This window comes from Haliaeetus albicilla, chromosome 23 (assembly GCF_947461875.1).
Source record: "Haliaeetus albicilla chromosome 23, bHalAlb1.1, whole genome shotgun sequence".
Lineage (NCBI taxonomy): Eukaryota > Metazoa > Chordata > Aves > Accipitriformes > Accipitridae > Haliaeetus > Haliaeetus albicilla.
Genome location: NC_091505.1, coordinates 3248029 through 3265496, shown reverse-complemented (window position 1 = coordinate 3265496; position 17468 = coordinate 3248029). Strand labels below are relative to the sequence as shown.

The window sequence follows — 17468 nt, the reverse complement described above, 5'->3', positions numbered from 1 at the left end:
TACAACATGCAAAATCCTGTTTCAGAGTATTTGGCATTGATTTTAATTTTTTTTCACTGAAATTGCATCTGTGTGTAGAGGCTTTCTCAGCTCCAGTGTTTCAGAATGGCCCAGATAAAAATGGATTCAATCTTGGCTTTGTAAAGAATCTTCAGCAAGTGTTTGGAGAAGAAAAAAAGCTCTGGTTACTACCTATTGCCTCTAGGTAAGTAATAAGTCAGTGCTAAAAGCTGATACAATTAACTGAAGGGACTGGCTTCTAAATATCTGCTACAGCCTCCTGTGTTAATGCCTATTATTGTGTGGCTTGGCTGACTGCTATTGTGCATCATTGTAAATGCACCAACTAACATCATCTGCGTTACTCCTGTGCACCAGAAGTCTGGAAGGGAAAGGTTTTGAGGGCTAAATGCACTGCACAGGGTGTTTGAACTCTTCTTGGACTCCTGTGGCGCATGTGTGGATGCGTGTTCACTTCAAAGATGCCGTTTTCTTCATCTGTCAGAATCCTCTGCCTGAAACAGAGTTTATGTTTCTTAATGTAGGGGAAAATGTTGTTTCAGCACTTAGTAGACCAGCAGTAAAGTACACTGGAATTTAATTCCTTTAGTCATTGGGCACAATTTAAAATAACTCACCAGTACAGCAATTCACAACTTTTTCAAGTAGCAATGTGTAAGTGTAAAGCCCAGTTGCATCCCCACTGCCATCTGTTTTCCACTCTTAAGTATAAGAAAGCCTTTCTGTTAATGAAAGGCAGCATCAAAGTGCCAGTCAGGGGCGCATTACCAGTGTGTATAGTCACCCAAGGGAGAACACTCAGGTTATTTTCCTTGCATAAGGATGACTCACCAGAGGAAAAAGGCACTTCAGCTAGTTTACCGTTCCTCTGTCTATGCTGCTGGATGTTAAGGAATGCAGTATGGTGCAGACCAAGCTAGAACATCTAGTTTTTAACTTTGTTAGTTTACATTACATGAATTTGAATGTACTCTCAAACGCTTGTGTGATATCCAGATATGCATTTCCATTTGGGCAGTAGTAAAGCAAAAAAAGCTTTTGCAACTTTAGGACTTTGCAGAGAAGTGGTTTGGGTTTTTTTTTTGGGGGGGGGGGGGTGTCCCATTTTATGTACAGGTTTAGGTCACAAGAAAGTGAGCCTTGTCTTTCTCTTTCAGTAACATCTAACTAAGACTGGGGCTATTTTCTATTGGGTGTCATTCAAACACAGAAGTGTAATTTCTGCCCTGAAGAATCTATGGTATAAACTGATAAAATTTATACCTACGGTTTAAATTGTTCCTTCTACATAAATGTTTTCCTTAGCTCCCTCTCACTTCTAGCTGTCCATAAGTTAATGTTTTTCTGTTGTTTCTCCTGTATCCAAATGACATTTAAATTCTGCTAAACATTACTTAATTCCAGGCTGTAGGTTTGAACTTTTAGTCTCTAGAGAGCTTGAATGAACTGAGGACCAAAACTACTCGGTAGTAAAACTTGGTATCTGAGCTGCCACAAAAAATAAACACAGTATTTTTCAAAACTTAAAAATAATCTTAAGTAAACATTGGAAATACAGGCAGCAGAAAACTTTGTTTGCAGATAAAATGTGTAGAAATTGTCATCCTTCAGAGTCACTTGCTGCTTTTTACAGTGCCTTTCTCTGCCTTTTTCCACGTAGCCAGGGCGATGGACATTTTTTCCCAATGAGAGCTTTGTGTGAAGCTCAGAATCCTCTCCTAGCAAATGAAGAGCAGTGGGAAGATGATGGAATAGATGAAGAGCCTCATGGTAAGGTAACGCTAAAGGAAATCAGTTGTGTCTTGACCTACAGTGACTAGTGGGTGAATTATAAGAGCTAATAAAAAAAAAATTGTGTTGGCTGAGTCACTGGGCAGCTCTGACTTGACTAGTGAACACAGACTAAAAATAAGTCCTACTTTGGAGTCAACTTTTTTGTTTTAGTAGCTTTCTACTTGCAAGTAAATGAACTGAGAGGTTGTTACAAGTTGCAGAGAAAAATTGAAATTTCCACAAACTGAGTATATTTACATGTAAATGTTGCTGCGTGCCGCACAGTTATTGGAGACATAAAGTTGTGCCTGTAAAAATGAAAATACTTAAGATTTTTTTAAAGCACATTTATCCTCTGAGAGTTTGTGAAAACATGCATGCAAACACCTGAATGCAGTGATACATTTAGGAAGCTACTTTATACTTTGTTAGCTTTATTACAGGAGTAAAGAAGTTCATTTGGTTTCGGTGCTTGCCTAGCTATGTGCTAATCTCCGTAGAAGAAATATCTGTGCTGAGAGCAATTCTAGGTGAACTGGCATGTTTGTACAATAGATTTGATCAGTTTCTGAATATACCTTTTATGCTATGGATGTCCTATTGGAAAAAAGACTTTATATATATATATATATATCTCCATTCTTTGATGATTTTTGTTAGATGGATCCAAAATTAGTTTAATGATTCCTTACTGTTACATTTCTGTTTGAACTTGATTTTTTTTCCTGGCATATTTACCTCCAAGCTTTGGTCTTTGTAGAATACAGTATGTATTAGAGTATCAGGGCTCATGTCGAACGCCCCAGTTACCATGTTTGAGGGTTCAGAAATTCTGTCAGTAAGGTAAAGCAAGGGGCTCCTATTTTTCCCTGTGGAGCAAGGATTCCATTACACAGGTTCCCTGTAAAAGAAATGTGATAATCTCACTCTTCTTTTCCCTTTAAGGAATGGTGAAAGTGTTAATGAATTCTCAGGTTACTATAATTAGTGGATCAAGCAAGTATACTTGGAGAACCAAATATCACCGCCTTATTGTTCAGAGACATGATTTCCATAGTCACGCTCTTTATTGCCTCAGAATAGTTTTCAGAAACTTTGCTGATAATGTTCCCTTTCAGGATATACGTTTTAGTTCACATGTGCACAATGTATGTTTGGGAACCCGTGAGGGAGACTGTAGTCTTGGTTAAAGGGGGTAAAGAAACTTCTGATGTGAACGTTCTTAGGCGTGTGCAATGTACTGTGCAGTGAGCTCTTTAATCCTAACAGCACAGTATTTGCTGTTCAGTCTCTGGTTACGTCTTACCTGCAGCTGTTTGTTCAAGTTATTCCACTGCAAAATAAACAGTCTGTGTTTTTTCCAGGGCACACTTTGCATACAGCTGGGAAAATATACTCTCCAGGATTTTGTTAATAGGACTGAAGAGGCTCATTTCAGCTTCTCTTCAGAATACTGCTTTAATTAGTTTGTATTTTTTGTGTTAGAAAACTACCTGTTCTTCCTGTTTTGTTCTGTACACTTTGGCAGTTATAAGATAACACAAATTGGCTTTAAAAATAACAAAATATGGCATCTCTGTGTATTGTTTATGATGCATAAAGTAACTCCTTTAGGAAAGAGTCAGAACTTCTTCCAACTTTTACAAAGTATAGATTCCCTGAATAAAAAATTAATTCTTAAGTATGAAAACATTTGACAGTGAGATGATTTTGGGCCAGATCAGACCCCAGGATCTGAATCTGGAGTTTATATGAAGTCCCACAATTTGTAGTGCTTATAAAATGATGACATTTACAGGCAGTTGGACTACATGATTGTTGTAGGTCCCTTCCAACTGAAATATTCTATTCTATTCTCTCTACTAGTCTTTCTCAGTGAAAAAATAGTTTGTAATCATATTCCAAGAAGCTGTAGAACTGTAATATTGGTAAAATTAGAACCTCTTACTGTAATGTAAAAGCCAAACTGAGCCAATACAAGGTTACATACAAAAGTGGAAAAACAGGCTGAACACCCGCTGTGAGCAGATGGCTAGCTGTTAGTACTGTTAGTATGTGGATCTTGGTCCATGACTGGAGAAGTGGTAATTTTTTTGTAGCGGCTGTGAGGTAAAGGTGGGAACTACAAATAAAAGAATGCACTAGATAAGGAGATTGTGTCCTTTGTATGTCTACAAATCAGTGATGTGGAACTGGAATTCAGCTGCTAGAGCAAACATGGGGGAAAATCCACTTCCCTTTATTTTTCTTACAAACAGGCAAATCCTCCTCTCAGCTCAGTCTGAACATCTGAATTTTGCAAGATGAAATCCTACATGGAGGCGGGGAGGAAGCTAACACCCTTCCCTGGATGCTTCTGTGGCCGGTGCTGCAGGACTGAGAGTAGCAGACACTTGTAACGCAGCTTTCGGCCCTGACACTGATCCAGTTTTGTGAGCCGGGTGACGCACAGAGCTTTCATCAGAAAGCTCCACAACAGGCAGGGTTGCCTGAATCTTGCACTCTGCAAGTTCTGTGGCTTTCCATGACCACCAAGTAGGGTCACAGTTGATTCAGTAAGCATAGAATCATTTAGATTGGAAAAGACCTTTATGATCATTGAGTCCAACCATATAACACATGTAGAATATTTCTGAGTAAGTAGTTTTGTGATACAGCATAAATCTGTCTTAGAGCATTTTGCTCTAAGCCCTTGTCTGTACCATTCTGCTAGCACAGGTAACAAAAGCCTGTGTATCATTTTGATTAATAGAAAAGAAGTTGGGGGGGAGGGAATTGTAGAAGAAAAGGTATCAGGTTTGTTCTTTTTCCTATAACTGAGTCAGCAGGCAAAGCAGGAGTTGAGGAAATGTGAGAGTTTACATTTTTCAATCCTGCAGTCTCAGGAGATGGCCCTGCCAGCTGCACCAAGGTCAGAATAATAACTGCCCACTTGTATGTAAGGGGGGTCTCTCGCCTCCTGGAGTTTCACCTGTAATTGCTCATGCACTTGTGTTATGTAGCAGGAGTGATGAGGGGTCTCCTCGTCAGCTGAGTCCCTCACTCCAGGGTCATGCAGAAGAGAGAAACACCACAGAAATAACGAAAAAATGAGGAGCTTGATGAAATGTTTCTTTGTGTAATGTTATTGTCCCTGACTGCATTATTGCAGTCTTTTGCTTCCACCCTGATTATTCCGTGCCTGCATAAAGCAGGGCATTTTTAAGCCCCCACAACTGCAAAATCAGCTTGCTCTCGTGAGTACTGGGGGAGATCAGCATTAAGGGACTGGGAGATTCATGAGGAGAGGGCAGGCCCAACTGAAGGCAAGTTGAGGAAGCTTCATCTAGGTCCCAGGAGTGTAACAGGCCATCTTCTCAGTTGTCTTATCCACAGGGTTGTCCTTTTTTCTGTGATACGGATGTTTAAATGTGCCCCTCTGGGTTGGATTTTTTTTTTTCTCTTAATCCTGGCCTCGCTAAGGCTTTTAATTGTTTCATGTAGGGAGAAAAATATTGTGGGGAACCTTTTGTTTCATTTCTTAGCCAGAGACTGAAAACACTTGCTTCCAAATTCATGGTAATTTGAATTTTTTTCAGATTTATTAATGCTCATCCCTTATTCACAGGCATCTGTTTAATCTGTCTAGCCAGAGCTACCCCAAATCACATGCTGGCAGCTTATAAGGTTATCAGGTTTTTTTCAAAGAACTCATCTAGAATGTATTTGACATGTTGGTCGTGGGTGTGTCAGTACTGTGAATGCTTGCACTCTTTGTCTTGCGGAGCCTAGGACAGGACAGCCATTTCTGTATGTTTATAGCAACATCTCATCTCTTAGACTGATTTATTAATTTAATCATGTGTTTCATTTAAACTTGTACAAAAGGCTTGAGTATGAATCACATCTTTCCCAAATTCTTCTCGCCTTCAAAAATTTGTCATCTGTACTAAGTAACATCTTTCCAGCAGAAACCAGCGTATCCTGAGTAATAGGTGGAAGCTGATATCTCTGTTGGTGTGATGAAGCTTCAGGTGTCTGAAGGCATGCGATTTGAATTTAAATTCAAACCGGTAGGAGTCTAACTAAAGGAGCGTCATGTCCTGAGATACCAGCTAATTTGCCATAGCAGTCCTTTGAGTAGACAAGTCATTTGTGACTGTAGGGATTGAATTTCTATCCATCGAGAAATTTAAAAAGCTACTTAGATGTCAGAAGTGAGCAGAGATTACTCAGACGGTACAACAGTGTTTTGGCCAATACAGTAAACCGAGACAAAAGACTGGGTTTGCATCTCTGGATTTTAGGCATGATATAAATGGTTAAATTGTGTCTGACAGAAAAAGATTAAGTTAAAGTAGTGCTAAACCCTGCATCAATGACTGCCTTATAATCAGTTTTGAAACAATGGAGGGGTACCTGTGCAGGAATCTGTGTCAGTTTGACTAAATTAATTAGTGAATATATTTAGTAAAACCAGTATGGTTTTGTGTGTGGATTAAAACTGCAGCTGCTAAGTCAGTTACATGAAAAAAGATATTCCATAAAAACTTGGTAGCGAAATTTCAGTGAGACTAATGTCCCAGACCCAGCAGGTCTTATATATCCTTTCATCAGTTCTCTTTGACATTCAGATCATATGCTTTCCTAAAGGTATGCAGAATAAAGGGCTGTTCTCTGGAACTTCCCATCTGAATTACATTTTGCATGGTAAAATAGATGTCTGTGCTAATAAATATGAAAATAACTTGATAATGGAAATAGCACTGATTCTTTTTATACATAATAAGGAAACAAGAGGCCTAGGCAAATTTATTTGTTGTCTTTTGTATCATTGAGTGGTAAGGGGGAACTGTTTGCTTTTTGTTTTTCTTTCTTTACCTTCAGAGAAAATTAATTTGGAGAAAATTAAAGAAAGTTCTGTGGCAAATTGATATTTGACACTGCTTGATGCCGTTCTTGCATTTTGACCATTGTGTCTTACAACGAGCTCTGGATCTTAAAACCAAACAGCACAAGATCAGTGCAAGATGTCTATAGAGCAACACAGTTTTGAAATCCTCTTTTTGGCAGGCATAGGAAGAGGTCTAGAAGTATGAATTTGGGAAATGGATCTTATTTGTATGGCTGCCACGGATTTTTATTTTATTTATAGGACAGTGTGTTTCACTTAACCATGTTTTGCAGGTGGGGAGAAATACAGCATGATAACCTTCCTACCTCTCAGGCAGGCTATGAAGATAGATTTATGCATATAAATTGCTTTGAGTTTCTTGGGTATTAGTTACTGTAATAATACAGTTCTACAGTAGAGCAAAATGTTGTTGTTGCCTACGCTCAGCAGGATGCCGTTTCCACTGAACGTGAGGTATGAGCTGCGTTCAGGCCACCTGTCATTTTAAACAGTCTCCACGTAGTTGTAGACTGCTGTTAGATTGACCTCAAGCTTCCTCTTCATCAGAACAAACAAGCCCAACTGCCTCAACCTCTCTACATAGGTTTAAAGTCAAAATTTCTATGCTGTTTATATATGGCTTAAGTCTGACCTTCACAGCTTTCAGTTTTCCAAGATTTGGCCTGAAACTGTGTGTCTCCGTAGAAAAATGATGTTTTTATTTTGCAAGTGAAAATGTTTAGGAATAAACTTAACCATGAGTGCATGAAATGTATTATCATGTATTTCTACCATGGCTGCATTAACCCAACGGTATCCAGAGAACATGATTTCTTGGTTCATTAAGCTTTGGTACCCTCACTTCCATCTGACAGAAGGGTTTTAGGAGACGGCGTTGTAGGCACAAATGATGTTTTACTCTTTCTTGTTTTCTCACCACTGCTTTTCATTTTTGCAAGGCATCAGCAAATGAAGTGCTCTAAGCTTTGACTTTTCAGATTCCATCTTGCACAATAGAAGTAAACCAGTATAATTTCCTAACCAGAAAAGCCTGAAATGTTCCATTAAAACGGAAAGACCTTTATTGTCTTTGTGGCTGTAAAGCTTGTGACACAGTTATGAAATAGATAAAGTCAATAATAGAGTAATCTCAGTTTAAGAACTGCTGTTCAGCTATCTCTGACAAGTGGTTGTCTATTTTTATTTGGAATGATTCTTAAAACCACACTCCCATACTTAGTGAAAAATACATTCTCAGTGAGAAAAAACAGACTGACTTACCTCTAACTACTTTGTTTTTCATTGTATAGATTCTGGTGAAGCTTCATCCCTTGCCATAGAAAGGGAGACATAGCAGTTTGAAAATGCAGCGGTATAAAGCTTGTTCAGAAAGGTCAGTATTTCTTTCTTCATTACTTTCAAAACGGGCGCTCTGCAGGGAAATTGGTTGGTAACATTGGACAGGTCTTTTGAGCCCACAGAAAAGGGCAGAGACCCTCTCACCAGAGTATTGTGTTGGTGCATCTGTGCATGGTAGTATTTCACCAATATTTCTCAATCTTGTCCCGAAATGCATTGTTTAAGAGAACCTAAAAGAAAACAGTGGCTATCCAGGAGCCCTGGGCTGGATGCTGACACAGTAACACAGGAGCCAAAGGCACTGTTGGTACAGGAGGATACAAACCCTGCAGCTCCTCTGGTAAATGTGGCAGGAACAACTCTTGCCACTAACTTGTACAATTACAAGATTGGAAGTCTGTTCAGTGATTCATGAAAGGTGTGGGAAGGTGCAGATGCAGTCTTAAAAGAAACTGAAGTTGAGAACAGCCAAGTTGCAGTTAGGAATAAATGGAAGTAACTTGTACCGCCCACATCAGCTGCTACTCTCTTATTTTTTTTTTCCTCCCACCCTGGAGAAACTTGGGCACAACAACAGACGATACAGTTTGGGGAAGATGCTGCTACCAGAACGTTCACTGGTCTATAATCTGTTCTGACTCTTGTGCCAGTGCGGAGATACCCCGCACATGTACTGTTGCAGTAAGCTGCAGGCTGTGTCCTCTCTAGTCTCCCTGAAACATTTTCACGGTGGAGTGGAATTGACCAAGATTCAAGCAGTATCCTCTGCTGTCCCACTTGCAGTAGGTGGACTACTCAGATAGAATTTGCCCCTCTGCTTTCTCTGGGTGTTGAATAGCTGTATTGTATGGCAAAGCACTGTAATCCATTGCCTAGTTCTGCACACGAATAGGGCAACAAGATTTTTATAAAGGGGCTTCCTGCATATTGTCGATGTGATTCCATTTTCTTCCACTGAGAAGAAAAACCCCAAACTATTTTTTCTGTTGATAGGCAGTGAGAACCGCACACTGCCATTCTGTTGAGGGAGTGAAAAAACAGCATTTTCTCTGTTGCTCTGCATGGCTTTAAAATGATGCTTCCAAGTCAAGATTAGACAGCTCATTAGATCAGTGCTTATAGTTGCACATTTTTCTTTATTTAAATTTCAGCTTCCCTCTCAGGAGTCAACACCCCTTCTCTTGGCATGGACTTCAGCTTTGGGGGGCAGAAAACAAGTGGATCTTCAAGATGAGAAAACATCATGAAGTATTGTCTGATTGGAATCTGCATTCTAGAGTGCTCCTCCAGAAATCCTGCTATCCAGATGTTTCAAGGCTTTATAAGTTTAAGTTACAGAGTGAACAGAACAGTTTTATAGAGTGATTCTGGCCAATCTTCTTTGGCCTGCTCTCTTTATTTTATAAATAATATATATTTTTTATTCAAAATAGGTAAAAATATTGATGCGAGTGCATTTCCAAAGGCCTTTTCATTTTGCAAACATCAGGGACTTGAGTTCTTGAAATTCTTCCAAGCCATAATATTCTTGGGGATGGTATTTATTTTCAGACTGATTCTCCACCCTTCTCTGACAAGTGGCATTTTCTAACATGTTTAAAGTTCTGTCTGAGTCGGTGCAACTCAATGAGAGACACTTCGACCCACCTAAAATTGGCACTAAATCGATAGTTGGATGCAAGTGTGTTGAAAGAAGAAGTGCTGAACATGCATATATACATGTGCAGCTGTATATGAAAATAAAATATTCACATTGCCAGTATCAAGATTCAAGAATATTGTGGCCATAGATTTTTGTAAAATTTTTTTTAGGAGGGTGTAATTGTCTTAGAGTTTTAGTGCCCTTTAAGCCCAATCCTACTTGCAGGCACCTAAAATGCAAAAGGGAACTTTAGACAGTTTGCATTAATTCCTAGGGCTAAAATATCAACTCATTCCTGGATCAGTGTTTGATGGAAGTTTGTGTTTATGGAGTCAGGAAGGAAGATGTAAATTCAAAACACGAGTTGGAAATGTGCACTGAAAGTTTAGCTCCAACAGTAGCGTTTGGAGTTTACGCTCCACAAAGGTGGTTTTAGTCCCATAATGCTGAAGAGACAATTGACGTATTGAATTTTTTTAAACTTCTTCCTAAGTAAACGTATTGACTGGCGGTTTAAAGGTTTTTCAGCACAAAGAGGTGATCAGATTTTTTTCTTCATTTTGCTCCATTTGCAGTCAAAGGAATGTTTCGCTGTTTTTATTTTGTGGAATGGAACTGAGAATTTGCTGGCAGGATTATATGCATTTTTCTAGACCTGAGTCTTTTTTTTATCTGCATGGTTCAGACCTGGCAACTCCATCACTCATGTTTGAATTAGGTGCATGCTTAAAGTATTAGTATACTGCCTTTAAGATCATTTGTTACCATTTTCTATCCCGTTTTTGTGTTTATCAGCCCATTTGTGTTGACAGTGACTACAGAAGCAGTTGTGCATGTCATGAGAAATTACCTGATAAGTATCTGTTTGGTGACAAAGGCCTTGCCTACGTACTAAATCCTTTTTTCCTCTGTTTACTCTGCTGCTGCTACCAGTGGACATGTGTGAGACAGAAGAGAGTCTCTCAGAGATTTTCTGTCTATAAGAGCAGATGTTTAACTACGTGGTACAAACTGTGCCCTGCCAACAGATATTTTATACATCAGCCTCTGTAGCTGGAGGTCAAGCAGGCAGTGACCTCTGTAGAATGTCTTACTGCTGAAGTTTAGTCGTTAGGACTCAGGGTGGGCTCTCCCAGACTTAGCGGAGGTTTTACCCTCACTCTCCTCAGGGCGGTACTGGACACACTGAATGGTCCTGCTTCAACCACTTCGACCACGTCTGTTGGGGTGGTTCTGTCCTCAAACCGTTGTCGAGTGCTGAACCTATTTTTCCTATCAATCTAAACCCGCATTTCTAATGTAAATCTCATGGTGGGCCTTAAGCTGTGTTTGATGAAAGATGGCAGTAGAATTAATCACCTCATTTCTGGCAAAATCTGTTCTGGAGGGGGATCTTGAGAGGAAGATGGCAGCTAAACACAATAGGAAACGTATAGGAATTTAGCACCAACAGAGGTGCTGTTGGTGCCTTTTGAAACTCTAAATTCCTTGTCTATAAAAACAGGAGGATGATTTGGTGACTTTCTGTTTCGTTCTGTCAGCTGAAGAGAGGATACCTGTTAAGACAGGAGTATCAGAGCTGTGTCTGAAGCCGTGTGGATTCACAGGAGTTTTCTGAGCAGGTTCTTGTATCCTCTCTGGATTTGGTTCTGTTTCCAGCCATGTCATCCTTCCAGTGTCGTTTCTCTGCCAAGCAGCAGCAGCAGCAGAAGAGCTGCCTACGAGATCTGCAGGCAGGATCCCTGCCTGCTGTCTAGCTGCAGCACTGTTCGTTAGGTAGATATTGTCTTCTAATTATTACTAAAACGGATATCTTTACGATAACGCAGCTATCCAGCTCAGGTTTAGAAACGGCTTTTAAAGGCTCTTATTCAGTAACTTTTCCTGTAATTAGGTATGGCCGATTTTTCCCTTTCCTTAAAAGCAGCTCAGCCTCACTTGGTTATAACAAACTCTTGTCCAGGTAGAAACAATAAATAGTCTGATAGCTTCGGAAGCACTTCAAATCAATATTCACATGTCATATTTTTGAAAGCTTCAGAATGAAACGTGAAAGGAATACAAAAGCTGTGTAAAAATGAGGCAGAACACAATGTGGAAAAACCCCGTGTCTGAGTGACTGAACAAGCTCCATTTTGTTCTCCTCTGCTTAATTAAGGGAGATATCCTTACGCTACGCCTGCATTGGTACCGCTCATGCTGCATTCCAGTGCCACGGAATAGTCGGGCAGGTTCCTCTGCATCCCAGGATTAAAGCCGAGTGCAGAAAGCTGCAGTGGAAGGTGGGTGTCCAGGAGTACGGCGTCAGCGCAGCGTTTGCTGAAGACTTCATGTGCCCGTGTTCTTCAAGGCAGCATGTAAATGAACAGTCAGATCCCTGTGGGGAAACTTAGTGTTTCTCCAAATACTGCTGCTGAGACCTTTTTGCTCAGTGCATTATTGCAGCTGATGCCACAAACATAATTGTAGATGGCCTACTAAGGAGGATACAGCTTTTCCAGTTAGTGTTTTTGGCCTTTAAAAAGGCTGTTAACTAGAGAGCTGGGCAGCGTAAAAGCAGTAATTTGAGTGCACCCACTGCTACCTGTGGTTTTAAAGCTGGGCTGCTATTTACTTTTTAAGTTGACTTTTTTTCCTTAGCTTCTGAAAGAAAGTTGCATACAAAGAACATGATAAATGCAGGATGCGTAAAGTTCTGTCAAATACGCTAGGTAAATGCACTGGAAAACAGAAATTCCTCAGGCTGGCTGTAGTCACTGCTGTAGGTAACTAAAGAGATGAAGTATTCAGCTGAGTGTGCGGCAGATTTTTTTAACATGCAAATACCTCTTTAAGGCGTACACCCACTAAATCTCCTTTGTTTTCCACCTCCCTAATCTTCACCCAGAGGCTCTCCACCACATCACCACCAACTCTAAGGGCTCTGCAATCAAACCGCTCCCTTACATCCAGTGCGACACCCCCACCTTGCCTGCCCCGCTGCCCCTCCCCAACAGCCTGTAGCCCTCCATCCCAGGGACTCCTTCCACCAAGTCTTGCCAACACCAGTGATACCATAGCTCTGGGAGCTGACAAATGCTTCCAGTTCCTCCCATTTTGTTTCTCATACTGCCTGCATTGGTGCACAAGTGTTTCAGATACGCTCCTGAGCCCGCCGTGCAGCCAGGAGCCATGTAAATGTTCCCACTAGGATTGCCACCTCATGACATTTACTGTCAGTCTCTACCTAGTTTAGGTGCTCTAAATCCAGCTGCACCCAAAAAAATTCAGTAAACTCCTAAGGCTTGAATCTCAGTTCTGATGCTGATGTAAGTTGTGTGACTGCAGTGCTCGTTCAGCTGTTGACCTGCAGCCTGGTGCAGTGTGGAAGCAGCAAGGTAACTGTCTCGACCCCATCCAGGGAACTGTTTTCTCTGGCTTAGCATCAGATCTATGCTACAGAACAAAGCAGAAAAGAAGTGGTTTTCAGGTCAGGGTCAGAAACAGCTTTTGTCCTTAGTGCATCTCATACTGCCAGTAGAGCCTGAGGTGTAGAAGCACCTGTATTTGGAGAAAAAGGTTTTGTTGGCTTAGCTTAATGTAGCCAAGGGAGGTGGATCTGACCGCCAGCGAGAGCACGCTCTTCCCACAGCCACGAGGCTGCTCTGCAGCGCAGACCAGGCCTCCCACTGCCAGCCGTGGTGCTGGTTACTGTCGGGGTTATTTCGATGAGACCGTGGAAGCTGGACTAGGACCACCAGATGCTGTCTGTAATTCTACCAGCAGTCATCAAGTAGTAATATATGTGGCTTGAGTGACAACCAGCGTTGCAGGTGTCAGAGACTGACTAGGAGCGTCTGAAAGTGTGGAGCACAACCATGGTCTTGTTAGCTTAAATCAGGGCACAGAAGTGTGAGAGTTCAACCCTGGTACAGCATGTTCTACCTTGCCTTTGGCCCGTTTGTTGTTTGCGTTTCAGCATTTTACAAATGCATTTCACGTCCTTCATGAGAGTGAGGACTTTCTCAGCTACAAGCGACTTGTCCAAGTGGACGTCACTGTGTGAAAGAAGGAACGCTCTTGCTGGATTTTACTGTGATACCTGCCGCTGTCTCCTCCCCGTACTCCTAGATTAATGCTCCAAAATAACTAACAGCCACCTCCTCGCCTCTCTCCCTCCTCTCCCATTGACATTCAGGTACACTGTACTCTTTTAAAAAAAAAAAAAAAAAAAAAAAAAATAGAGAAAACATCATATTGATGTTTCTATGGATAGTATTGTGGGAAGTCCTCTCCTTGGCCAGTGAGTCCTGCCCAAGGAATTAGGATTTCTGTAAGCCTCAGTGCACTGCAATTTTGTTTTGTCTCTTGCTGAATTGCTACAGTATGTTTTTGCAGCAGAATAAGATTGTATTCCTTTGAACCGGAAGCAGTACTGTATGTTTTTAGTAGGCTGTACCTAGCGCACATAGTGTACTGTCATTGAGAAGAACCGGGAAGCTTCCTAACAGCACTACAGCAATGAATATTTACTTCCTGCAACAAACCAGGAATGTGATTCAGCAAAATCTATACTAGCTGTAGTTTTTTAGTTCTCTGTGCTGGTGTGGACTGAAAGCACAACTTAAGTCTTAGTTACCAAACGTGACGCATAAAGTCTGTAACATAATATGAATGTATAGTGTAGGGGAGAAAAAAAAAAGGATTTACCTTTTCTTCCCCGACGTTGCATATAAAGAATGATGTGCTAAGATGTATTCAGGGACCCGCTGCCTCCCACGTAGTCATTACGCCCGCAGAACAGATTTACTGTTTGCATAGCTGGCTCATTCACGGAGTGTTGAATTAGCAGGCTAAGGAGGTACTGTTGACCTTGTTTATTAAGCTAGAATTAATTAACTCAAAGGGTCACATTTTCATTTCAGTGACTCCTGTGGTACAAATTTTTGAAATTGATCCATAGTACTTGAAAATACCTTGATTTTATTGCTATTTTCCCAATTCTATCAGCTTCTGTTCTGTTACAGAACACTTGCAAAATTAAACTCATTCTGAAACTATCAGTTAAAGCATTTGCATGGTAGAGTGGCTTTTTTCATGAAAAGTAATGGTCTGTCAAACAGCTTGGCAGCGACAAGCATGGCAAGGTTGCGACATCACCATGTACTCTTCCTGCTTAATGCTTTATTTCCTTTTCTGGTAATTAACATTGAGATCATACCCACTGTTATGCAGTTTTATTCTTCTTGTCCTTTTTCCGTGTCCCTTTGAGTGTGAGTCCTTCCTCTTCCTCCTGAATATATAGTTGAAATATTATCAGCTTTCAGCTGTTTGTACCGTTTTTTTGAATACTATGAAGGTGAGTAGGTGTCATTTTAAGCAGTTGTGCCACGTATTTTATTTGTAACTGATCTTAATGTTTGTCAGGTATTGGTTTGTGATTCTCATCATTCAGGCTCAGCTTGCTTTGCTCAGAGCAGTGGGATCCAACTTCCTGCATCGCTTTTCTGTCTTTCCTAAAATCTTACTTCTTCATTTTCTAGCTTCAGTTTGGAATGTAAACCTTGTGAAATAAAATTTAAGTTTACATTTCAAATATGAGCCTGTAAGTTGGTTATGCTTTCATGCTGCTTAAAGTATTTATTTTCTGTATGAAGTTTTAAGATTTACAGCAGCATTTGTAAAACTCTAGTGGCTAACAGCCACTGTTAAAAAAAAGTAGAAGAATTATGTTAAGGAGGAAAAAAAAAAACCACCGCCCAAAAAAACCCAACAAAAAGGACAAAGGGATCATCTTTGCTTAAAAAGAAATGCCTGTTTGCATCAAATACTAGTATCAAACAGCTCATACAACACGTGAGTATTTTACCTAAAGGCATTCCTGTTCTTTCAGTACTTGTTAGACTTGAACTTTTCTTGAGCTAAACCTTGGGCTAAATACCACAGGAAGCCTGGAAACAAACAAACAAAATGTCCTCCCTATCTCCTTTCTAAACTGGGGAAGGTGTGTGCTGCTCCTCCGCGGACCAGCACTTCCTTTCCTAAGAGAAATGAAAATCCAGTGGATTCTTCAAAGTGTTGGTGTATTTTTTTTATTTTTTTCCCTGCCTTTTTCTGGAGGATGCAGGAGGATGTGTAGGAGAAAGAAATTCCTCATATCAGCATCTGGTACCCTGGTGATGTAATGAACTGCCTGGGCTGGTGCAGAGGTGGCCTACCCTGAGGAGGAGGTACGATTTTTGTGACTAAGAGCTTGTGTGAGGAGGTAGGTGGAACCTGTTGTGCCCTTCTGAATTAACTCCACGTGTGGGCATTCTTCTGCAGTAATTACATGAGCGTGTAGCCTCCTGCTGTACTCACCGACAGTCTAAGCAGGAGCTATTCCAGAGTAATTCCAAATTGCTTTGTTGGAGTAGGAAATTTCTAACAGCTTCTATAAAATAGAAAAGGTCGTGTTATTTTATAAATTATTCTATCTGTCCAGCTGTTCTCCATCCGAAAGTAACTCACATATGTTTGCTGTGAAAATAGGTCCCTCAAAGATAAAACTTAATTAAGCCTCAGGATCAGGTAACTGCAGAGCTATCTGCATGTTAGCATTCAGCACTGGAAGGAGTTTTTTTACCTTGCTTCAAACTAAAGCAAGTGGGTTTCACTCCCTGGTGTGCTGTCCAGGCAGGAAAACTGGGGTGGAGTAGAACATTTAACTGCAAGAGCTGTGCTGGGCTCGGAAGGCTCCGTTCGGGAACCGATATGCTACCTCTTCGACTGGGTCAGAATTCCCTTCACTGTAAACCACCGCAGCGCAACGCCCTTTTCCTATCGAGGAAGACTGGTTTGGTGGGCTCTGCGCCAGTAACTGCTAAATCACTGGAAAGAGTAAAATAAATTTCATTGTATCGATTGGTGATCACGTTCAGCTGGTCTTTAGATAACTGATATGGCGTGCTGTGGGTAAGTATCTTGCGTACAATCAACACTGTTCACCTAAGGACGTGCCACTCGGAGCCACGTTGTTCAATACTGATTCCTCACCCCTTAATTTAACAGGAAGGTCACAAACGGTCTGCTGACAACATTTGGGATATTTAGTCGGGTTTAATGCTGCTGCTGGCATTGAGACTTTTGATATCAAATGGGTTTTTACAAAAGCTTTGGATACTCGTTTTTACTGTCCGACAAACATTCTGACTTTGTTATGAATGCTTTGTGTACGTTTCACTAGCATTTTCCAAGTGTTTGTATGGTTTCTACAGCTGAATATCCTGTATGTTCTGCTTCTATCGTTTTCTATTATGGTTTATACCAGAAAGCCTGCACGGTTTATACTGTACTGCAGGCAAGGACTGCATTAAAACCATTTTTGGCTAATTTATCATACTTGTGAATGGTGATTTCCTATGACTTAGCCTATGCTCAGGCCAAACATTCTCTCTCTGGAAGCCTTACACAACTATAATTAATTGACATTACTGCTTGGAGTGGGGAAGGTTCTTTATCTGTGTCAGAAAAAAAGGATTCACGAAATGCTGCCCCTTGTCTTAGGAGGTATTGCTCGGGGCAGCCCAGGCCTTTGCATTCTGCTCATCTGATGAGAGGTATGAAGCACTCCACTTGCGATGACATTCTGTAATCCTGCACTTTTTAAAATATGGATATATTTAAAAAATAATAATGGGCTATATTGTCTTTATATATAAATCTTCCCAAAGTTATAGTAAGGTAAGATACTAGCTAGTTTAAGAGTTGGGCATTGTGTACTTGGTGCGAGGGGATTTGAAGCCAAAGAAAATATTTGGCTGCAGATTTATGTTTAATCTG

At 40.7% G+C, this 17468-nt stretch overlaps 1 protein-coding gene across 1 annotated transcript in view; it reads left to right on the top strand.

Annotated features, from left to right (window-relative positions):
• LOC104317873 (palmitoyltransferase ZDHHC15-like) overlaps positions 1 to 17022 on the top strand; it is a 29969-nt gene extending 12947 nt beyond the window's left edge. Inside the window, exons 9-12 of the mRNA XM_069810920.1 lie at positions 79 to 205; positions 1682 to 1791; positions 7978 to 8060; positions 9178 to 17022. Of these exons, the coding sequence (XP_069667021.1) occupies positions 79 to 205; positions 1682 to 1791; positions 7978 to 8021 (281 nt within the window). The 3' untranslated portion in view covers positions 8022 to 8060; positions 9178 to 17022. The remainder of the gene's footprint in view (positions 1 to 78; positions 206 to 1681; positions 1792 to 7977; positions 8061 to 9177) is intronic.
• Positions 17023 to 17468: the final 446 nt, after the last annotated feature.